This window comes from Erinaceus europaeus, chromosome X, assembly GCF_950295315.1.
Source record: "Erinaceus europaeus chromosome X, mEriEur2.1, whole genome shotgun sequence".
Classification (NCBI taxonomy): domain Eukaryota; kingdom Metazoa; phylum Chordata; class Mammalia; order Eulipotyphla; family Erinaceidae; genus Erinaceus; species Erinaceus europaeus.
This window is the reverse complement of record NC_080185.1, coordinates 53,788,767-53,813,663: the sequence shown is the minus strand read 5'-3', so window position 1 is coordinate 53,813,663 and position 24,897 is coordinate 53,788,767. Positions and strand designations below refer to the sequence as shown.

The 24,897-nt window shown below is 38.6% G+C and overlaps 1 protein-coding gene across 1 annotated transcript in view; it reads right to left on the bottom strand.

Annotated features, from left to right (window-relative positions):
• The window catches only part of GUCY2F (guanylate cyclase 2F, retinal), a 133,863-nt gene that overhangs the window by 68,626 nt on the left and 40,340 nt on the right, over positions 1–24,897 (bottom strand). The window contains exons 4-5 of the mRNA XM_007534369.2: positions 24,640–24,724; positions 19,727–19,823 (exon numbers count right to left, since the gene is read on the bottom strand). Of these exons, the coding sequence (XP_007534431.2) occupies positions 19,727–19,823; positions 24,640–24,724 (182 nt within the window). The remainder of the gene's footprint in view (positions 1–19,726; positions 19,824–24,639; positions 24,725–24,897) is intronic.

Below are 24,897 nucleotides of genomic sequence, written 5' to 3'. Positions count from 1 at the left end.
GAATGTAAATTGGTCCAGCCCCTGTGGAGAGCAGTCTGGAGCACTCTCTCAAGTCTAGACATGGACCTTCCACATGACCAAGTAATGCCTCTTCCTGGGATATACGCAAAGGACTCCATAACAACCAACCAAACAGAAATGTGTACGTGCCTATGTTCATAGCAGCACAGTTCGTAATAGCTACAACCTGGAAGCAACCCAGGTGCCCAACAACAGATGAGTGGCTGAGAAGGCCGTGGTATATATACACCATGGAATGCTATGCAACTATTAATAACAATGAACCCACCTTCTCTAGCCCATCTGGGATGGAGCTAGAAGGAATCATCTTAAGTTAGCTGAGTCAGAAAGATAAAGATGAGTATCGATGATCCCACTCATAAACAAAAGTTGAGAAAGAATAACAGAAAGGGAAACTCAAAGCAGGATTTGACTAAATTTGTAGTAGGGCACCAAAGTAAAAACCTCGGTGGAGGGTGAGGGTGGATGTTCAGCTTCATGGGGCGGGGAGATGGTGAGTGGGGATGGAATGGGATACAGTCTTTTGGTGCTAGGAATGGTGCTTGTACATTCTTATTAATATGTATTCATATAAATCACTATTTAAGTAATATGAGAGGGGAAAAACCGACTAAATATCTCAAACTTTAAAACACAGACTGAGTCTTTTTAATACATCGGCTGAGTCTTTGATATGTTGACTCTCTTAAAAGCTTAGTCCAGGTAGAACAGAAACAACTGGTGGCATAGCTATATACAAATAATGTCAACAGACATAAATTATGGTGATGTTGTGTATAATAGAGGAAAACCTAACAAAAGGGTCTTTCAAAATTAACCCAATTGCCAAATAATGTGATTATAGCAGTAACTATTGTCTTCTTAAACCCTAAGACAGCAGGATCCTCTTGCTTCCACTATCAAACTGGATGCAGCAGTATAATAAAAAGATTGTTCGATTTCTGGAGGTGGGGCTAAGGAGCAGCAGCAGGTGTGGTTCTCTCCTCTCCCGGTCAATTAGGAATACCAAAGGAGATCATCTGGGACTATAACAAGGAAGGACTAGAACGACTTCAGGAACCCACCAAAACACTGGTGAGTGCAAATATGTGTGACTTGTGCACAGAGAGGAGCCTAGGAAGAGATTAAGTGGCTGGTAACATTCTGGCAGTTTACCAGTTGAGGCACCACCTCCAGTCTGTTTTAAAAACAAAAAGACAGTTGAAGAGACTCCACTAAGTCTCACCAAATACAACTGTGAGTGTTCATTGCTACTGCCCTCAGAGGTTGGAGCAGCAGGAGAAGGCCCTGTGCTGACACTGGGGGACAGAGAACTAAACAGGAGAAACTCAGGAGATCTACACCTTGGTATCCTAGTGGTGGGGCTGTGTGGTGGGAGCCTTTCCATGTTGTTCTCTTGATGAGAGCATAGTAAATCATTGCCTCAGAACCTACACACTATAAATGAGACATGTTTAGAAACTCACAGGGCCCAGCAGTGCTACCTGGTTTGGCAGAGAAGTTGAATTGAACCTGGAGCTTTGGATCCTTGGGGTGTGAGAGTCTACTTGCATAACCACTGTATTATCTATCCTCCACCCTGCTTTATCTCTTGGTCAGGAGTCAGTGATTAAGCTAAGAAGACTACTTATAATTTAAAAGCGCTCAGACTCCCATAGCCTACAGGAAAGAAATAGAACATAAGAGGATTTTAAGCCACTGTGCTCCAGTTTAGGAATTAAAATAATATTGAAACAATTGTTATTTTTCACAACTGTGAGCACTTTAAGTACCATACTTAGACACAGGTCAATCCAGGCAACAGTGATCAGTAATTTGAAAAGTACTGAGAGAGGGACCTCATAACATACTATATAGAATGGTTAAACCAACAAATATTGGAGAAATGAACCAGAAAAAGAGTGCAGCTAAAAGCCTCCCAAAGGCTGAAGCACAAAATAATGAGGTCAAAATTAAATAAATAGTTAAGCAAATAATCACAGGAGTGAGTAAAGAGTTTGAAAGAATTGTCATCAGAAAGGCAGAAACAACAAATGAGACTCTGGAAGAAAACACTAATTATTTCAAGGTTATTTGAGAGCTGAAAGCTGAGATAGCTGAGCTAAGAACACAACTAGCTGAACACGCTGAAACAGTATCAGAACAGAGTAACAAAATAGATGAACTCCTGAAACCAGGAGAGGGAGAGAGAATAGAATAAATGAGACTGAAGACAGAATTAGCAAGAACGAGGATGAATTAGAGACATCTAAAAAAGAAGTAAGAGATCTCAAAAAGAGATTAAGAGATATTTAAAAAAACAAAAGAGACCTATGGGATGACTTCAAAAAAACCATATATGCATTATTGGTTTACCAGAGGAAGAAAGAGAGGGAGGGGGAAGAAAGCATTCTTTAGGACATAATAACTGAGAACTTCTCTAGTTTAGACAACATCAAAGACATAAAGATTCAAGAAGCCCAGAGGGTAACAAACAGAATTAACCCAGACTTAAAGACAACAGGACACATCATATTTAGAGTGTAAAGGAATACGGATAAAGAAAGGATCCTGAAGGCTGCAAAAGAAAAACAGTCACCTAAAGAGGAAACCCATAAGATTAGCAGCAGACTTCTCCACACAAAAACTGCAGACCAAGAGAATGGCAAGATATCTATCGAGTGCTCAATGAGAAAGGTTATCAACCAAGACTACTGTATCCTGCTAGACTGTCATTCAGACTATATGGAGGCATAAAAACCTTCTCAGACAAGCAACAGTTGAAAGAATCAACTATCACCAAGCTTGCTCTGAAAGAGTTCTTAAAGGTCTCCTATAGACAGTCATATCACCATTAATAAGGCATATATCAGAACACTCTAAAACTCTCCAGCAACAGAATTAAAATATCTTCAATCACTGATGTCAATAAATGTCAATGGCCTGAATCCACCTATTAAAAGTCACAGAGTAGGAAGACGGATCAGAAACCACAATGCTACGATATATCGTCTACAGGAAACCCATCTAACTCAACAAGACAAACAGACTCAAACTGAAAGACAAACTTACCAAGACAAACTCATACAAGCCAATGGCCCACAAAAGGGGGCAGGAACAGTTATTTTCATATCTGACATGATGGACATTAAAATAAATAAAATTTAAAAAGATAGGGATGGACATTACTTAATGCTCACAGGATCATTCAGTCAAGAGGACTTAACAACTACTAACATCTATGCACCCAATTAGAAGCCATCTAAATACATCAAACATCTACTGAATGAGCTACAGCAATATATTAACAGCAACACAGTAATAGTAGGGCACTTCAACACCCAACTCTCTCAACTTGAGACATCATGCAGGCAGAAAATCAATAAAGACATAAGGGAGCTAAATGAAGAGATAAACAATGAGTATTGGACATTTTCAGAGTCAGTCAACCCAAGAAGCTGGAATACATTCTACTAAAGTCCACATGAGTTATTCTCAAGGATAGACCATATGGTAGGCCATAAAAACAGCATCAACAAATTGAAGAGCATTGGAATCATCCCAAGCATCTTCTCAGACCACAGTAGAAGTAAGCTAACACTTATAAATCAACGAAAGATTAGAAATAGTCCCAAAATGTGAAAGCTCAACAGTACACTCCTTCATTCCTTAACAACTACTAGGTCAAAGAGAAAATAAAAGAAGAAATCAAAATGTTTTGAGAGTTATATACACAATGGAATACTATTCATCTATAAAAAGGATGACTTCACCATTTTCCACCGATCTTGGATGGAGCTTGAAAATATCATGTTACATGAAATAAGTCAGAAACAGAAGGATGAATATGGGATGATCTCACTCTCAGGCAGAAGTTGAAAAACAAGATCAGAAGAGAAAACACAAGTAGAACCTGAACTGGAGTTGGCATATTGCACCAAAGTAAAAGACTCTGGGGTGGGTGGGGAGGAGAATACAGGTCCAAAAAGGATGACAGAGGACCTACTTGGGTGGGTATTGTTATATGGAAAACTGGGAAATGTTATGCATGTACAAACTATTGTATTTACTATCAAATATAAAACATTAATTCCCCAATAAAGAAATTAAATAAAAGATTGTTTATCATGACCATGTGGGGTTTACCCAAGGAATGCAAAGCTGGTTCAGTGTACTTAAGTCAATCAATATCATTCACCAAATCAACAGAAGCAAAACCAAAAACCATATGATTATCTTAATAGATGTAGAGAAAACCTTTGACAAAATCCAACAACCATTCATGCTCAAAACACTACAAAAATGAGAAGTGAGGGGAAATTCCTTAAGATAGTGGAGTCCATATACAACAAACAAATCCTACAGCCAATATCACACACCATGGGCAGAAGCTGAAAGCATTCCCCCTCAGATCGGGGACTAGACAGGGCTGTCCACTATCACCATTACTCTTCAACATAGTATTGGAAGTTCTTGCCACAGCAATCAGGCAAGAGAAAGGAATCGAGGAAATACAGATTTGAAAGGAAGAAGGCAAACTCTCACTCTTTGCAGATGATACGATAGTATACATAGAGAAACCTAAAGAATCCAACTGAAATCTTCTGGAAACCATTAGACTAGATAGCAAGGTGTCAGCATACAAAATCAATGTACAAAAATCAGTGGCATTCCTTCACATAAACACTACGTCAGAAGAGGACCACATGCAGAATTCATTCCCATTCACTACTGAAGCAAAATCAATAAAAATATCTAGGGATTAACCTGACCAAAGAAGTGAAAGATTTGTATACTGGAGACTATGAGTTGCTATTCAAGGAAATAGAAAATGATACAAAGAAATGGAAAGATATACCATGATCTTGGATTGGAAGGATCAATATCAGCAAAGTGAATATTCTACCCTGATCCATATTCAAATGTAATGTGATACCTATCGGAGTCCCATAAAGCTTCTTTAAGAGAATAGAACAAAATCTACAATCATTTATTTGGAACCAGAAAACACCTACGATCACTACAACAGTTTTGAAGAAGAGAAACAGAAATGGAGGCATCACACTCCTAGATCTCAAGCTATGTTAGAAAGACATCATAAATAAAACAGCCTGGTACTGGAACAAAAATAGATACACAGACCAATGGAACAGAACTAACTAAAAGCCCAGAAATAAACCCCCATACCTATGGACACCTAATTTTTTATTAAGGTGCCCAAACTATTAAATGGAGAAAGTAGGCTCTCTCCAATAAGTGGTGCTGAGGAAACTGGCTTGAAATGTGCAGAACAATGAAACTGAGCCACTTTACCTCACCAGAAACAAAAGCCTACTCCAAATGGATCAACAACCTGTATTTTAGACCAGAAATACTTAGAGGAAAATATTGGTAGAACACTTTCTCACCCAAACCTTAAGGGCATCATCAAAAACAAATCAATAGGACTACATCAAATTGAAAATCCTCTGCATAGCAAAAGAAACCACCACCCAAACTAAGAGACCCACACAGAATGGGAGAAGATCTTCAAATTCCATACATCTGACAAGAGGCTAATAATCAGAATATATAAAGAACTCACCAAACTCAGCATCAAAAAAGCAAATGACCCCATCCAAAAGTGGGGAGAGGATATGAACATAATATTCACTACAGAAGAGATCCAAAGGCCAACAGACATATGAAGAATTACTCCAGGTCACTGATTGTCAGAAAAATGCAAATAAAGACAACAATGAGAAACACACTTGGTATTTTTTAATATTTATTTACTTATTGCCTTGTTTCTCTTGTTGTTTTATTGTTGTAGTTATTATTGTTGTTGTTATTGATGTTGTTGTTGGATAGGACAGAGAGTAATGGAGAGAGGAGGGGAAGACAGAGAGGGGGAGAGCAAGATAGCTACCTGCAGACCTGCTTCACTGCTTGTGAAGTGACTGCCCTGCAGATGGGGAGCCGGGGGCTCGAACCAGCATCCTTCTGACAGTCCTTGTGCTTTGCACCATCTGCACTTAACCTGCTGCACTACCGCTCGACTCCCACATCCTCATTTTTCAAGTATGACATTCTCACAGGGAGAATACATCAAAATGACAGCAACAACAAATACTGTAGAGGCTGTGGGGACATAGGAACCATCCCTGCACTGCTTGTGGGATTGTAAATGGTCCAACCCATATGTAGAGCAGTCTGGAAAACCCTTACAAAGCTTGAAATGGGCTTTCCTTATGACCCAGTAATTCCTCTCCTAGGGATATATCCTAAGGACACAATTACACTCATCCAAAAAGATATGTATACACCTATGTTCATAGTAGCACAGTTGATAGTAGCCAAAACCTAGAAGCAGCAGGTGTCCAACAACAGATGAATGGCTGAGAATGTTGTGATATATACTCAGTGGAATACTACTCAGCTATTAAAAATAATGAACCCACTTTCTCTGACCCATCTTGGATGGAGCTTGAAGGAATCATGTTAACTGAGTTAAGTCAGAAAGATAAAGACAAATATGGGATGATCCCACTCATAAACAGAAATTGAGGAAAAAAGAACAGACAGAGAAAACACAGTAGAGTTGGACTGAGTTAGACTATCTTACCAAAGAAAAAAACTCTGGGTGACATAAGAGGGTAGACTTTTAGCTTCACTATTGTGAGGTGGGGGTGGAGACACAGACCTTTGGTAGTGAGAATGGTGTTAATGTACACTTATATTAATTTATAGTCTTAGAAATCACTAATCAATATGTGAGGGGAAAATAGATTGAATCCCTCAAACTTTTTGATATATAGACCATATTGCTGAGTATATATTCCTTCAATCTAAGCAATTAAGGTTTCAAATTGGTAACCTGACTGAATTTTTCTATGTTGAAACTCATAATAGTATATTTATTTATTACAAAATATAAATGATTTTTAAATTTTTTTATTTATAAAAAGGAAACACTGACAAAAACCATAGAATAAGAGGGACATAGGGAGTCGGGTGGTAGCACAGCAGGTTAAGCGCATGTGGCGCAAAGTGCAAGGATCAGCGGAAGGATACCTTCGAGCTCCATCTTCCCACCTGCAGGGGACTCGCTTCACATGCGATAAAGCAGGTCAGCAAGTGTCTATCTTTCTCTCCCCCCTTCTCTGTCTTCCCCTCCTTTCTCCATTTCTCTTTGTCCTATCCAACAATGATGACAATAATAATAACTACAACAATAAAACAACAAGGGCAACAAAAGGGAATAAATAAATATCTTTAAAAAAGAATAAGAGGGATACAACTTCACACAATTCCCAACACCAGAACTCCATATGCCACCCCCTCCCCTGATAGCTTTCCTATTCTTTATCCCTCTGGGAGTATGGACTCAGAGTCATTATGGGGAGCAGAAGGTGGGAGGTCTGGCTTCTGTAATTGCTTCCCCGCTTAAGATGGGCATTAGCAGGTCTCACCTGATTGAATTTTAACAGTGGGCTCATTTTCCCTTTTTTTTTTTTTTTTTTTTTGGAGTTTGCAAGTTTTATGTGGGCCTTCTCTTTTTTTTTTATTACAGAATCACATGCCATCAGGGGTTTAAATCCACACCACTCCCACCACCAGAGTTCTGAATTTTCAGCTTCCCCACTGCAATCCATCATAGTTCTCCTAAGGCTGTAGACATGGGCCAACCATCATTTATACAACTATCTGTCCATATTTTTTCACAATTACCTCCCTTTTTCTGATTCAATCCTCTCTTACCCTCCATGCCACTCATATCAATATAACTTCCTCCATGTGTCCCTCTCCTTTTTCTTTTTCTCTCTCTGGGTGCTGATGGAGCTGGAGGGCAAAGTTCTCTTACCTTCATCCTATCACTTCTCCCTTGCTGGGAGTATGGATCAAGGTGGTTTTGGCGGTACAGAAGGTAAGAGTTCTGGCTTCTGTAATTTCTTCTCTGCTGAACATGGGCGTTGACAGGTTGATCTATACCACTAACCTGTTTCTATCTGTCCCTAGTGGATCAAAGTTCTGGAGATGCAAGGGTTCAGGACACATTGGTGGTGAGCTCAACTTTTAATACATTTATAATTATACTTATTTAATTTAGATATTAAATCACCTATAGTGTTAGACCAGAAGTAACTGCTTGTGTCACTATATAAGATACAGCTATATGTAAATATTATCAAATGGCATAAATTATGGTAAGGTCTTGTATGATACAGCAAAAACTAACCACGGGTTTTCAAAGTAAAACAAATTCCCTAATAACTTGGTTACAATAATAATTATCTATTGCCTTCTTAAACTCTAAAACAACAGGAATCCCCCCCACTCTCTATAAAAACCCATATTTCTCCCAGTTCTGGAAACTCCCAGGTGTGGCTTGTCTTCCTGCCCACTTTACTCCATCCATACCATTTGATACTGCATCTGCTGTGCTCAGCCAAATCAATGCAATCAGTACCACTTCAACACAATTCATTTCTGATTGTATCCAGAGACACCAGATGTGGAAAGTCAACCCTTCAGCTCCAGCACTCTGGTGAGACCATTCCGAGCTCATAGGACTCCTCAATTCCATATTGGGCCATGTACCTCCTACCAAAGCCACAGAACCTAGATGTAGATCAGGGTCAATGAGAAAGAATACATGTTCGCATGTACCCATAAGTTAGGGGAAAATATACACCTTAAAGCAAAAGTGTACAATAGTTTGCAGTGACCCAAATAGCAAGCAAGTAGAAAGATCTAAAAAAAATAATAATAAAACATAAAATGATACTAATTTTCTCATATTTAGGAGCTACTCTTTGCCCAGATGCAGCTTTCTAGAACTGTTTCCAACTCTGACACCATCTCCCTGGACAATACCTTTGGTCCAACTGAATGTTAGCTGTCATGCTCAGGCAAAAATTAGTAAAGTCATGGGCCCCTTGGAATATAACTAAAATAGACCTACTAGCTTTTTTCCAAAATAGAGATCCCAAAGCTCAACTGCTTTATTCTTGCCTTTAGGATCCTGACTATTAAACAATTTGTTCTGCTTTATATCTTTTTAAAAAAAATATTTATTTACTTATTCCCTTTTGTTGCCCTTGTTGTTTTATATTGTTGTAGTTATTGATGCCATCATTGTTGGATAGGACAGAGAGAAATGGAGAAAAGAGGGGAAGACAGAGAAGGGGAGAGAAAGATAGACACCTGCAGACCTGTTTCACCTGCTTGTGAAGTGACTCCTTTGCAGGTGGGGAGCCGGGGGCTCAAACCGGGATCCTTATGCCAGTCCTTGCGCTTTGTGCTATATACACTTAACCCGCTGCGCTACTACCCGACTCCCTGCTTTATATCTTTATGCTTTTTCAGCCACCAAGTTGCAGATGCTACCATGATATCAACCTGACTTCCCCGGAGAGGGGACCTCATCAATGTACCCTGGACCCCTACCTCTTCTGAGCCCTGCTCCACTATGGAAAGATAAGGACAAGCTGGGAGTATGAATTGACCTGCCAATGCCCATTTTCAGTGGAGAAACTATCACAGAAGGAAGACTTTCTGCCTTCTGCACTCCATAATGACTATTATAGTTTTGTGTCTGCAACTTTACAACAGGAAATTGAAGGTTGCAAATCTGTGAGAGTTACAGTGGAAGAACATCATGACAGTTGTAACTTGTTGAGAGAATTCCTGTGTGTGTTATATTGTAATTCAGTCTCCATAGTAGACACTAAAGAAGCAATTTGGAAAAGAGCATTCCCTTGCCAGCGCACACATTTTAGATTTGATTCCCTATCAGCTCCAGAGTGTGCATAGTGCTTTAACTACCTGGTTAAGGTCCTAATCACATCTTAGACTTAAACACCTGTCCATGACAACTTAGGGGTTGCAAGGCACCTGCAATCTCAAACTTCTGGTCACTACCCATGTTCAAATACAGGTCCAAGATCATGGAGTACAAAACAAAATGAATAGAAAGAGTGAAATTACCACCTATTATTGAAATAAGACTTCAAGCAGAAGACAACCCTAAGTTCTCAGATCTATGCAACCTTCCTAAAGATGATGTCAAAGCTATAATCTTAAGGATACTCACTGAAATTAGTTAAGTTGAAGAAAATTTCACCAAAGAAAATATGAGAGCTGTCATAGCCAAAACAAGAGATAAACAATCAACAGCTTAGCGAAAAATAAAGTACACAGAACCACCAACAGAAAGATGAAAGGCAGAGGTCAAAGTGATGAACTAGAAGACAGGGTAGAACAAACTGGTTTTTTTTAGAAGGTGAAAACTGAAACAATGAAGCTAATAAAAGAAAACCATGGATTAACATCATGAAGAGCAATGTTTGTATATTGAGAATGCCAAAAGAAGAAATATAAAGAGGAAGATTTTTTTCTTTTTGCAGAGGAATGCTCAGCTCTGGCTTATTGTGGTGTGGGGGATTGAAACTGGGACCTTGGGGTCTCAGGCATGACAGTGTCTTTGCACAGTCATTATGCTGTCTACCCCCACCCAAGAGGAAGAATTCTTATTTGAAGATATAATAGTTGAGAATTCCCCCCCCCCATGCTTGCTAAGAAGATAGACAGCCAGAACCTTGAAGTTCTGAGTCTCAAACAAAATGAGTCCAAACTGAAGTACTCCTTCCTAACAAAGCTTCAGAACCTAGATATACACCAGGGCCCATGAGATAAAGTATATGTCCACATGTATCTATAAGTTGGGGGAAATATACACCTTAAAGCAATAGGGCACAATAGTTTTTAGTGAGTCAACAAGCAAGTAGAAAGACCTAAAAAGACACCATCAAATTCCTAATGAAATAGTTCCTACTTAGACTTAGATATACTCCTCACTTACTTCTTATTTCACTTCCCTCAATCACTCCAAAGCTAATCTTATCAAAAGTAAGGACTAAAAAAGCTGAATAAGGGCAAGAGACTGGCATGCTTTAGTAATGACTCTTTAGTCACTATCAGGCCATCCCATCAGCTGGGGCCCTAGTCGGAGAGTCCTGGGATTCCCACACAGACATGATGGGCCTAGAGCTTGAATAGATCCCCTCTCCACTGTCACAGGCCATCTCCTTCAGTAACAACATACAGGCTCTTGCCCCCTATGAGGATCAACAATGGTAGGGAATGTTCCATTCTGGTGGTTGGACAACATACTCTACCACTCAAGGATGATAGGTCCTGAAATTTGTGCAGCCTGGAATGTCCCTAGCCATGACTAACAGAATGTGAGCTCAGACCCACAGATATGCAGAGGTTACATAGGCTCCTGTGCTGAATATGGGCCCCAGATAAAATATATGGGGTTTACAGTTAATAATATTTATGTACTTTTCCCATATTTGGAAGCTACTATCTTCCCTGATCCAGCTTTCTAGTCCTAATTCCAACTATGACACCATCTCACAAGACAATACTTTGGGTCCACCTGCATATTAGACGTCAGACTCAGGAACAAACTAATAAAGCCATGGGACCCTTGAAATATACCGAAAACAAACTACTAGCTTTTTCCAAAATGGAGACCTCTAAATCTGCATCCGCAATATTCTTGCCTTTAGGTTCATGATTAGTCAACAACTTGTTCTGATTTATATCTTAACTCTTTCAGCCACCAGGTTCCAGATGCTAGCCTGATTTCCCTGGGCAGACCCCACCAATGTGTCCTTGAACCCTACCTCCCCAGATCCCTGTCCCACTAGGGAAAGAGAGACAGGCTGGGAGTATGGATAGACCTGTCAATGCCCATGTTCAGCAGGGAAGCAATTATACAAGTCAGACCTTCCAACTTCTGCACCCCATAATGACCCTGGCTCCATATTCCCGGAGTGATAAAGAATAGGGAAGCTTTCAAGGGAGGGGATGGGATTCAGAGTTCTGGTTGTGAGAATTGTGTGGCATTGTATCCCTCTTATCTTATGGTCTTGTCAATATTTCTATTTTATAAATAAATAAAAGAAAGGTTAAAAAAAGAAAAGTTCTCTACTCATAAATACCCAGTTAGATAGAAATGATGGAGAACTGTTCAAACAACAGTCAAAGGAATACAAGACCACCGAATCAACCCTACAAGAACTACGAAAGTATTTATATAAAAGGTAAATAATGAACAATCTCATATATATGGGATAAAGGGGAAAAAGGCAAATAAGTGAAATAAAGTGAAGATACTCTCTTGGTGTCAAACTGCAGAACTGAAGTTACCAATGGAGACTGAGAGGTGCAGAGTAATGAATCAGAAGAGTGTAGTGGGTGCAGTAGACTGGGAGAGTTATTGCATGGAATAATATACTACTATGGTGATACATTTTGAGTAGAGGTGGAATTATACTTCCAAAATATTTATATTATGGTAAATCAAGTTTCCCTTAAACATCAATACAATTAAAAATTAATCTTAAGGGAGTCGGGCTGTAGTGAAGCGAGTTAAGCACACGTGGCGCGAAGCACAAGGACCGGCTTAAGGATCCTGGTTCGAGACCTCGGCTCCCCAACTGCAGGGGCGTTGTTTCACAGGTGATGAAGCAGGTCTGCAGGTGTCTTTCTCTCCCCCTCTCTGTCTTCCCCTCCTCTCTCCATTTCTCTCTGTCCTATCTAATAACAATGACATCAATAGCAAGAATAATAATAACTACAATAACAATAAAAAATAACAAGAGCAACAAAAGGGAAAATAAATAAATATTTACATCCTCCGAAGGGAGGATGAATAGCATACTCTATGCTACACCTGAGGAAGATGGGTCAATACTGGGGCAGCATGGGATGTTCCTACTCATGACCACAGAATGTGAGCTCAGATCTAGAGGGATGTAGAGGTCATACTGGCTCCTAAGCTAATTATGGGCCCCAGATCACATCAAATTGATGGGGTTTACAGTAATATTTATACCCCTTTCCCATATTAGGGAGTAACTCTCTTCCGTGATCCAGCTTTCTGGTCCTTTTCCCAGCCATGACATCATCTCCCCAGACAATAATTAAGATTATTGTCTTAATTATCAGATTTCAGGCTAAGGCAAAAAAAAAAAAAAAACACCAGTATAGCTACAGGCCCTTTGAAATATAACCAAAAATATGCCTACAAAATGGAGGCATATCCCAACGCTTCACCTGCACTATTCCAGCCTTTAGGTCCATAATTGTCCCACAGTTTGTTTGGCTTTGTATATTAATTCTCTTTTCAGCCACCAGGTTCCAGACACTAGCAGGATGCAACCAGACTTCCCTGGACAGACAACCCCACCAATGTACCTTGGAGCTCTGCTTTCCCAGAGCCCTTCCCCACTAGGTAAAGAGAGAGACAGACTGGGAGTATGGATATACCTGTCAATGCCCATGTTACAGAAGCCAGACCTTCAACTTTCTGCATCCCACAATGATCTTGGGTACATACTCCCAGTGGGTTAAAGAGTAGGAAAGCTATTAGGGGAGGGATTGCTATACGGAGGTCTGGTTGTGGGAATTGTGTGAAGCTGTACCCCTCTTATCCTATGGTTTTGTCAATGTTTCCTTTTTATAAATAAAACTTTTAAAAAAATAAATAAATAAATACATATTTAAAAATTAATCTTAAGTACTTTCACACTCTTTTACCCTAATGGACTTTTTGAAAGCTGAAGTTCATTGGTTGTCACTCAGTTGAACTTATTTTAATACAGTGATACTTCACAGTCAAAATTTCAATCCAAGGAGGATGAATATGGGATGATCTCACTCACAGGCAAAAGCTGACAAACAAGATCAGAAGAGAAAACACTAAGCAAAAGCTGGACTGGAGTTGGTGTATTGCACCAATGTAAAAGACTCTGAGATGGGTGTGTGGGCAGGGGGATACAGGTCCTGGAAAAGGATGGCAGAAGACCTAGTAGGGGTTATATTGTTATATGGAAAATTGAGAAATTTTATGCAGGTACAAACTATCATATTTACTGTTCAATGTAAAACATTCATACCCCAATAAAGGGGGAAAATTCCAATGTATTGGTAAACTCTGTTTATGTGTTGAAATCCCAACAACTTGAGACTTAGACAAGCTGTAAAACCTGGTTCTTTTTTTTTTTTTACTGGTTCAAATAATGAATTAGTTCTTTTTTAAATTTTTTTTTGCCTCCAGGGTTATTGCTGGGGCTCAGTGCCTATACCATGAATCTACTGCTCCTGGAGGCCATTTTTTCCCTTTTTGTTGCCCTTGTTGTTGTAGTCTTGTTGTGGTTATTATTGTTATTGTTGATGTCATTCGTTGCTGGATAGAACAGAGAGAAATGGAGAGAGGAGGGGAAGACAGAGAAGGGGAGAGAAAGACAGACACCTGCAGACCTGCTTCACCACCTGCCAAGCGACTTCCCTGCAGGTGGGGAACCTGGGGCTTGAACCGGGATCCTTACACCTGTCCTTGCACTTTGCGCCACTTGCACTTAACCCACTGCGCTACCACGCAACCCCCCTTTAAAATTTTTTTTTAATCTTTATTTATTAGACAGACAGCCAGAAATGAAGAAAGAAGGGGGAGAGAGAGAGAGAGAGAGACCTGAAGCCCCACTTCATCACTCATGAAGCTTTCCCCTTGTGGGTGGGGATTGGGGCCTTGAATCTAGGTCCCTGCGCACTGTACCAGGTGAGCTCAACCAGGTATGCCACCTCCTGGCCCCAAACCTGATTCTTTACATAACCCTTACATCAACCTGAACGTCGTTCAACAGAGCAAGGTCAGAAATGGATTCATTTTTCTTTCATCTTTTATTTTTATATCAGAAAAACCACATAAATCTGTATAATAAGATACAGACATCTCCATACAGGGTAAAAAAGAAAGCAAGAAAATCTACCAAAATCCACATAGCATTCCATGCCTGACATCTCTGAACACAATCTGAAGTGAAGCATGCTAAGGTGGTACTCGTTGCATTGATTAGGCTGGGATCAGCAGATGCAATATCATTTGGTATTAATTGAGAGGAGCGTGCAGGAAAGTGAGCCCCACACCAGAGGTTCCAGGACTAGGGGAAATATAGGCTCTATAGAGGAAGCAGGAGGTTCCTGTTGTCTGAGGGTTTAAGAAGACAATAGCTAGTTATTGCTATAATCACAATATTTGGCAATTGGGTTAACTTTGAAAAATCTCTTTTTTAGGATTTGCTGTATTATGTCCTTTGACATTATTTGTATATAGCTGTGCCACCGGTTGTTTCTTTTCTCCCTGGTCTAAGCTTTTAAGAGAGTCAACATATCAAAGATTCAGCCTATGTATTAAAATGACTCAGTATGTGCTTTAAAAAGTCTGAGACATTCAATCAATTTTTCCCCTCTCATATTAAATAGTGACTTATATAACTACAAATTGATAGGAGTGTACATAAACACCATTCCCACCACCAAAACACTGTGTCCTATCCTATATCACTCCTCTCTCCCCCCCCCACCCCATGAAGCTGAACATCCACCCTCACCCTCCACCCAGGGTTTTTACTTTGGTGCCCTACTCACAATTTAGTCAAATCCTGCTTTGAGTCTCCCTTTCTGTTATTCTTTCTCAACTTCTGAATTTATGTTTATGGTGAGATCATCTAATATTCATCTTTAACTTTCTGACTTAGCTCACTTAACATAATTCCTTCTAGCTCCATCCAAGATGGGTCAGAGAAGGTGGGTTCATTGTTCTTAATAGTTGCATAGTATTCAATGGTGTATATATACCACAGCTTTCTCGGTCACTCATCTGTTGTTGGGCACCTGTGTCATTCCAGGTTGTAGCTATTACAAACTGTACAGCTATGAACATTGGTGTGTACACATTTTTGTTTGGTTGGGTGTTATGGAGTCCTTTGTGCATCCCCATAGGACCTTGCCCTCAACTTGGATCAACAATGGTAGAAAATGTTCCATCCTCTGAAGGGAAGATGGACAACATACTCTATGCTATACCTGAGAAAGATGGGCCAATATTGGGGCAGCTTGGAATGTTCCTACTCATGACCACAGAATGTGAGCTCACATCTAGAGGGATGAAGAGGTCACATAGATTCACAGCTGAATATGAGCCCCAGATGACATCAAATCAATAGGGTTTACAGTCAACAATATTCATACCCCGTTGCCATATTAGGGAGCTTGCTACTCTCTTCCCTCATCCAGCTTTCTGGTCCTTTTTCCAGCCATGACATCATCTCCCCAGACAATAACTTGGATCCACCTGCATATCAGATTTCAGGCTCAGGGTAAAAAAGAAAAAGGAAAAAAAAAAAAACTAGTATAGCCACAGGCCCTTTGGAATATAACTAAAATATGCATACTAGCTATCTACAAAATGGAGAACCCCCCTCCCCAACTCTTCTTCTACACTATTCCAGCCTTTAGGTCCATGATCGGTCAACAATTTCTTTGGCTTTGTATGTTGACGCACTTTTCAGCCACCAGGTTCCAGATGCTAGGAGTATGCGACCAGACTTCCTTGGATTGTCAACCCCACCAATGTGTCCTGGAGCTCTGCTTCCCCAGAGCCCTTCCCCACTAGGGAAAGAGGGAGACAGGCTGGGTGTATGGATCGATCTGCCAATCCCCATGTTGAGTAGGGAAGCAATTACAGAAGCCAGACCTTCAACCTTCTGCATCCCACAATATCCTTGGGTCCATACTCCCAGAGGGTTAAAGAATAGAAAAGCTACGAGGGGAGGGGATGGGATACAGAGTTCTGGTGGTGAGAATTGTTTGGAGTTGTACCCTATTATCCTATGGTTTAGTCAATGTTTCCATTTTATAAATATATTTTTTAAAAAAATTCACATAACATTTGAACTTCAGATTCACTCTCTTCCACAAACTTCCTATCCTAACTTGAGTTCTACTGACCAGCCAGTTTTTCTAACTGTCTTAATTTTTTTATACCAAATAAAACTTTTTATTCACCAAATAGACATTATATTTGGATGGAATTCTAACATTGGTTGGCTATTTAACTGATAAGACCCAGCCAGCTGTAAGCGTTTTCTTTTTCTTTTTTTTTTTACTACAATTTAGGAAAATTATATGCTTCCCTTATCTTTTATTATCAGAACTCCACACACAAGCCAAATGTCAAAAGGTGTCTGAAGGCCAAGAGATAAATTCTTCTAGGGTAATGCCATTCTTTTAGACTTGGGCAAAAATAATAATAATAATAAAATAAATATTTCTGTAAGATTTTCTTTATCGAAATCTTTTTAAAACTTTTATTGGATAGAGATAGCCATAAATCGAGAGGGTAGGGGGAGACAGAGAGGGAGAGAGACAACTGCTGCCCTGCTTCATCACTTGTGAAGTTCTCCCCTGCAGGTGAGGACAAGGGGCTCAAACCTGGGTCCTTGCACATTGTAGCATGTGCGCTTAACCATCTTTTACCTTTTACCACCATCTTTTACCTTTATAAAATTTTCAATCCTTGCTGCTATTAATTTTTCTTACTCATAAGAGGAAAAAGCAGGGATTATTTTTTCACTTTCACATTGTCAACATTTGTGCAGAAGTGAAAGAAAAGCTCTACCATCATGAACAAGATCTTAAAATTCTAAGTACTCTAGAAGGTAGTATTGCTCTATTATTTATGGTTCCTTTGTGAAAGCTAGTATTCCTTAGTCATTCAAATACTGTCTGTATGCCAGTAGAAAAGGGAGAAGGCATGAATGGAAATGATACAGGCTTTATTGGACTATTGCAAGGTCTGTACAAATAAATAACTAATTCAGTCCAAAATCTAGCATTGTTTATTGATTGACACTTTAGAGTCAAAACATGTTAGAAATAGATATGAACAGACATTGACATGGATACCCTGCAAAAGAAGTAGTTATTTTAAGAATAGGTTTATTGTTTTTATTCAAAACATTAATATGTATTACTACATTTGGATAATAACATTTAACCATTTGAGTTTACCAGTGATCACTTATTTCTGAAAAAACATTCATCACAGAATTGAGTACTTGTTTTCTTGTTGTTGAGTGATATATGGGGCTTGCTTCAGATTTTGTACTACATGATCTACCCTTCATACTTGAAGTGGGAAATTTCATACAAGGAATATTGTTTGTGACAGATTCAGATAAAATCTGCCACCATGAGTGGGACCCTTAATGGCTTCAAAATTAGAGACTAACACCCAAGCTTCTTTATGGCAGAAGGATGAATTGTATTCAGAATGATGATAATTTGGCACTCAGCAATACATTTTAAATCTTACAAAATGGTTTGATGATTTAACCAAATAAGAGTTAGAGCTATAATTGAGTATTAACCCAAATAGCTGAATATTTTATTTTATTCCAATTGTACAAACTATCCTTTTTCATCCAATCAACTAGTTTAAGACAATGATTTCCAAACCATCTTTATGTTAATGATCAGTTTGTTAAAAGATAACAATTTCCATATCTGACACACTGGTGTAGCAAAAGTAAATAGAACATGAGGACAATAGGATTGTTTGCATATTTTACCTACATCCTGCCACCACCATACTGGAATTTACAAAGACTAATGTCTTTCATTTATTTTCATAGATCAATTAGTGCACAGATACACACTCTCTAATTACTATTTACTTTCAACAAAACTCTCTTTTACAGCCTTGCATTTATGCTGTTTTCTCGACCTAGAATGCTTATAGGAGTCATATAAATTGATAAAATAGCCTACACATAATAGAAAGTGAAAGGAACTGTCAAACTGCAGCAAACACTCCATTCCAGAAAGGGCAATTAGTACTCAGTTCCAGCTTAATATCACAGTGATATACAAGGTTGATACATCTTCCAATTTTTAAAGAGCACCCAGAAATTCATATTTTATGTGCAATCATACAATATCATAATTCTTTTCAATTATTTTTTGTGATAGCCAAACAAAAGTGCTTACAGTTGTAACATGTGACCTAGACAACTCTGTCACTCCTCTTTGTGCTTTGGCAATGGGTTGCTGAAAAACCTTCCTCTACTGATCTGCCTTCTCTGAAGTTCCACTAAATTTTAGTGTCTTTTGTACAATATATCATTTATCAACTCTTCTGCATTGTATGATTAGTACCTCTGGCTTGACAATTATCCCCTTGAAGACAGAAACAATATCCTATCTCTCACAAAGCATACCTCAGAACTAGGGCATAGTAGGAGGTTCTCTGTGAAAACTATCAATTTCAACACAAAAACAACCAGAACAAACTCCTGGTTAAATTAAACTCTCATCCACTAGTTGTTTCATTCATTCCATAAGCTTTTGTAATCACCTATTATACCATTAGCTCCATGTCGGGAGCTATAAGTTAGCATTTTAAAAAAATCATCCCTTCCTTTAAGAAACTAGTAATTAAATGTTAGCTTCAAATGCTATATGAAGTCAAAATTACACTGTTATCCAAAATACATTGCATTCACTTCTGTAAAATCTAACAAATGTAACATGAATCACATATATCAATGATTACAATAGTAACATTACAAAATTAAAAAAACAAGTGAGATTAATTTCTAAAATATAATTTATTCAACTGAATATAGTCACTCTTAGATGTTAAAATATCTGAAATAAGTTTAATGAGATATTTCACATTTTTTTGTACTAAGTATTCTTAATCCAGTGTGTATTTTACTCTTGTAGTACACCTTAGTTCAGATGGGTCACTTGTCAAATGCTAATTGTCATATGTGACTAGTGAACTACCATAATGGTTAATGCCATAAGAGAAAGAGATACTCCTTACCTTACTGCCAAAGTGAGGATTGATAAATGTCACATCCTCTAGAGTTAATAGAATTCTGTTAGGTCCTTTAATCAGCTGGATTTTATTTATTTGATTTCTGAAACCAACAAAATCAGAGTCATAAGGTGGCTGAATTGTTTGCAAACCCATGCTTAATTGGCTCTAAAATTGAAATTAAGGAGTATCCAATATAATAGAGAACACAACTATACATGGATCTGTACTCTAGTATCCACACTAAAAAGAAGTTAGCAGCTTTGGTTCTCACAACTGGTAGAGTTAATAAAAGAGAAAACCTTGAATGTCCTTAAAAGGCATCAAAAGGGAGGAGTGGGGGTGCTTCATGGGGACAGTGTCTACAACTAATGAAAGGATGGTCCCACATCAAGAACACATTAAAAACAACACAATTAAATACGCTAAAATGATTCAGTACCCTTTCTCATATGCCATAGTATATGCCCTAATAATACCAGGGCCAACAATCATTAATCTCCATTTTATAGATAAAAAAATTCACGAAAGAAATTAACAAAATTAAGTAAATTGAGTGAGAGCCCCCTACCCTGTGGCTGAGCTAGGATTCAAATCCTTAGTCCCTGGCTGTAGGCCCAGATCACTTGTCTTGCAAAGTCACATCTATGCGTTGCCAAAGCAACAGGTTGAAAGTGGAAAAATTCAATCATTTGGTTGCTTTGTTTATAGGATTCCAAACAAGTGGGCTGGCTTCGCTTTTTCTTTTTATTTTTTTCCCCTTTCACTGAATTGGTCTCTTGTTTGAGCATTACATAGACACAGTTTAAACCTAATTCTCTCCAAACATGTCTATTAATTTGCAGTGAATGAAATTATTTCCTACAAATCAATTACTGAACACATAGGATTTTATTATATCTAACCACACAGCCAGGTAGGCCATCCCAGTTGAGCTGATCTGGCAACTTGAGAACCTAGAGGGCATCTGAAATTAATCCATGTGTTTGTTTTGTCTCCTGAGTCCTGACAGCTACATTTTGACTTCCCTTTTTCCCTAACCCCTTAATGGTTACTCTGTGGAGTATATTAAAGCTAGGTACCAGGAGGAAAACTACGCTAAGAGTGGGGGAAACAACTGCTGAATTAAAATGCTATGTCATCTTGCTCTAAAATGTCTATAATATTGTAGCTTAAGTACTAGCAATCCTGTCCGGTTTTTCTCAGTGATCCCACTGGTTTGTAAACAAACAATTAATGTGTTTCTAATTGTCTGCCAACAAATATGTCCCTCATCACTCTGGGAGCTGCTGTCCTGCAGAGAAAACTAAAAGAGCCCTGTAGTGAATTCTCTAGAACACATGAATCTTTTGGCAAAATAAAGTATCTCTCCCTAACTGATCTGCTTCATATGTGTTGTTAATAGTCTTAAAGCGGGCACATATGTAAAAATAATCATGCTACAGAATACATTCTATTAAAAAATTAAACTACCAATCCAGACCCGGGGTGTGGAGCTAATTCTGTCATTAATTAGACAGATTACCTTGGATAAATAACTTTGTCATACCTATCAGAGTCCTCGATTATCCAGCAGGATAATGGTTCTTGCATTACCCACTTTACAGAGTTGTTTTCAAAATCAAATGAGATAATGTATGTGAAAGTGCTCCGAAAAGCGAAGCACTATCAAAGTATAAGGGCTCATTATTATCATTATCATCATTAGTATCACAAAGCAGAGCAGAGCTGCACAAAAAGACCAGGCAATCTGGTTTAGAATAGGGAGAATGGGGAATTTCAGAGAATCTTTTGTTTTGGGGTGGTTTGGGTTCTTTGTGCTTCTTTCTGTCTGAAAAAAAAATCTTAAACAATCAAAACACAGAGAAAAGGAAGGAACGGTCACTCTCCCCCAAGTAATCACCATCTATTACAGAAACTCATCAGCTGCTCAGCTTTTCTGACTGCAGTAGTGGTGGGCAGAGATAGGGAGGAAGGCATCTTTTGTGCTTTCTTAACTAAAGAACCGGGGTCCAAGTAACTCTGGGAAATAATATGTCTTTCTCCTATTTCTGAGTTTTCTATGACCACTTGAAATACCAATTGTCTCAAACTCATTTTCCTCTCCAATCATTTTCTTCTCTAATCATGTCCCTTCCCAATCATTTTCCTCTCTAGTCTTCTCTGCCCGTTAGCCCTCAAGGACCAAAAACAAGCCCCCCCTCCCCATGCCATGTTTTTTTTTATTTTTTGTTTGTTTGTTTTTCTGTTCTCCTTCCTTGCGCAAGGATTTTATATTGGGCTCACTCAAAATCCAAAGAACAGGTCTATCCCATAGTGAGAACAGTGTGTGTGTGTGTGTGTGTGTGTGTGTGTGTGTGTGTGTGTGTGTCTGTGTGTGTGTGTGTGTGTCTATGTGTTAATGCTGAGTGATGCCTTTTTCCACCTTCCCATTCATGTATGTGTTGGCATTGGATAGGCACAGCCTGTTATCTCTCTCTTTTTATAATTAAATGTTTTTTTATTAAAATAATGTTTTGTATAGAAGCATTACAGATGAAAAGCTCTAATTACATTTGCTGATTCAAGATCTAGTTGTACATCAAATATTCAAGGGCTGAGTAACAAACTGTACATGCAAGCTAAAAGGACAGCGAATATTGAGGTTCAATCAACCAAAGGGAGAGAAGGAGAAGCCATATGGAATCTGTCTCAAGATTAAACTGGTAGTGAGTTCAAGTTTTGAAAGCCATCTATCTCCAACCTATTACATCTCAAGTTTACCTGGATAGAGGGAGCTTTCTGATTAGATCGTATTTATCTTCACTAAGCATCTAATAATGCTGAACAAATGTTATATATTTTGATAGTTGCTAAATTAAGGACATTAAATTTCTGTATTGGGCAGAGATACAGCCATTGAAATATAAAGAAAAGCTTCCTTTGAGCCTAGTGTTTTTATCAAGTGCGCGCTAGCAATTCAAAAGTTACCTACTAATTCTTGTGGTTTTATCAAGTTTCCTGTACTGGGGAAACTGGATAATATCGTTTTGTTTTGTTTCACAGTGACACCAATATATTAAACACTAAGAGCAACAACACCTGCTATAGTTTCAGTCCAAGATTTCGCAGATTCATTAGGTTACTAGACCTGGACAGAGTCTTAAAGATCATCTAATCCAAGGTGACTCTGTGGCAGAATGGATAGTACATTGGTCTTCTAGTAATAATAAAATAAAAGATAATCTAATCCAGTTTCTTCAGTTACATGTGAGAATATGCTGGTCAAGAGAAACTTCATGTCTTGTTCAAGCTTACACAGTTATTTAATACATTATTTTTTTGCCTCCAGGGTTATTGCTGGAGTTGGGTGCCTGCACTATGAATCCACTGCTCCTGGAGGCTATTTTTCCCCTTTTGTTGCCCTTGTTTTATAGTTGTTGTAGTTATTGTTATTCTTGTCATTGCTTTTGTTGTTGTTGAATAGAACAGAGAAATCAAGAAAGGTGGGGATGACAGAGAGGGGGGAGAGAAAGACACTGCAGATCTGCTTCACCATTTCTGAAGTGACCCCCTTGTAGGTGTGGAGCCAGGGACTCGAACCAGGTTCCTTAGCTGGTCCTTGTGTTTCGCGCCATGTGCACTTAACCCGCTGCGCTACCACCCACCCCCCTTCAGTACATTCTTGACATCCTTTCTATTTCTTGCTAAGTTCCTACCATATTGTTATCAGAATCATCTTTACAAACTGGTAACAAAGGTGTGGATTGCAGTGTGGAAATGGTAAAGAAAAAGGTGTACTTGATTTTGTTTTTCCTTTTTCCAAAGTCATCCAAATTTGAAGAGGGGCACATTGTTCAGAGACAAAGATTATAAGAACGGGTTATCATATTAAGTCACTTTTAGCCATTTATCCCTGATGCTGAATTATTTCATCAGATTAGTTGGTTGCCTAATTAAACAATTTGCAGGAGTACAAAAATGACTTGATGATACTCATTAATAGATAGAAGAATTTTGTCCAAGGAGATAGGACAGTGAATATCTGGATTATGATACTCTGAAAAAGAGGTATTAGTGTCAAAGTAAGGATGTTAGACTCCATTTATTTCTTCCTTTGTAAAAATATTTTATTTATCTATCGATTCATTTATTTATTTGGGTATAGATAGAGAAAAATCAAGAGGAGAGTAGAGAAAGAGGGAGAGAGACAGACACCTGCAGCACTGCCTCACCATTCGTGAAACTTCCCTGCTGGTGGGGGTGAGGATCTTGAAACTGGGTCCTTGTGCTTTGTAGCATGTGCACTCAACGAGGTGTGCCACCATCTGACCCCCTGGACTCTATTTCATGAATACCATTTCTTAATACCCACTGTTAGGTTTTCTTATAAATTATTTACTTTGGTTAATTTAATCCCCACAATAATGCTGTGAGTGAGCACCCTTATTCCCAAGTCTTAGCTCTCTAACCCGTCTGTTTAATTTTTGGTGATTATTAAGTTGTTCCATTTCACAATTTACTAGTTCATTTCGGGAAATAGGTGGCTGTAGGATACTCTGCTCCTGGAAGCAAGAACAGATAGTAAGTAGACCATCTATACTAGAAATAGAAAAAAAAAAAAGAAAAGAAAGGGAGAAAGAAAGAAAGAAAGAGAGAGAGAAAGAAAAAAACAGTAATTTCTTGATTTCACCACAGTGATGACATTCAGCTCTACTCATAGGCAACAAACACTGCTGATACAGCCAAGGAAGTTATTATTGGCAATATGAGAACACTTCACTTTAAATGGGAACAGTAGGGATGGTAAATCACTATGGGGGGAAAATGAGTGGACTATGTAACGAGGCAATAACATTGAAACATGACTTCCTGGAAATCAGTACTAATAAGTCTATTATGAGCTCATACTTTTATACACAAAAGAACAAAAAGTATACCTTATAAAGTAAGCAAATCCATTAATAGAAAGCAGGGCTATGAGCAAAGCAAAGCAGATCATCACAGCAAAGACAGGGTCAATGCCTGCAGAGAGGAAGAGGAAGACTGACATTATTAGAGATAGTAAATACTGGAAACCATAAAGCTACTTCTCATGCTTTCTGGTGACTTTAAAACCAAGCCACATCTACTTAACTTAATTCCATTTTTTACAGCAGTCTGTCATGTTGGCTTTATGGACACAGAAAGCAATTTCA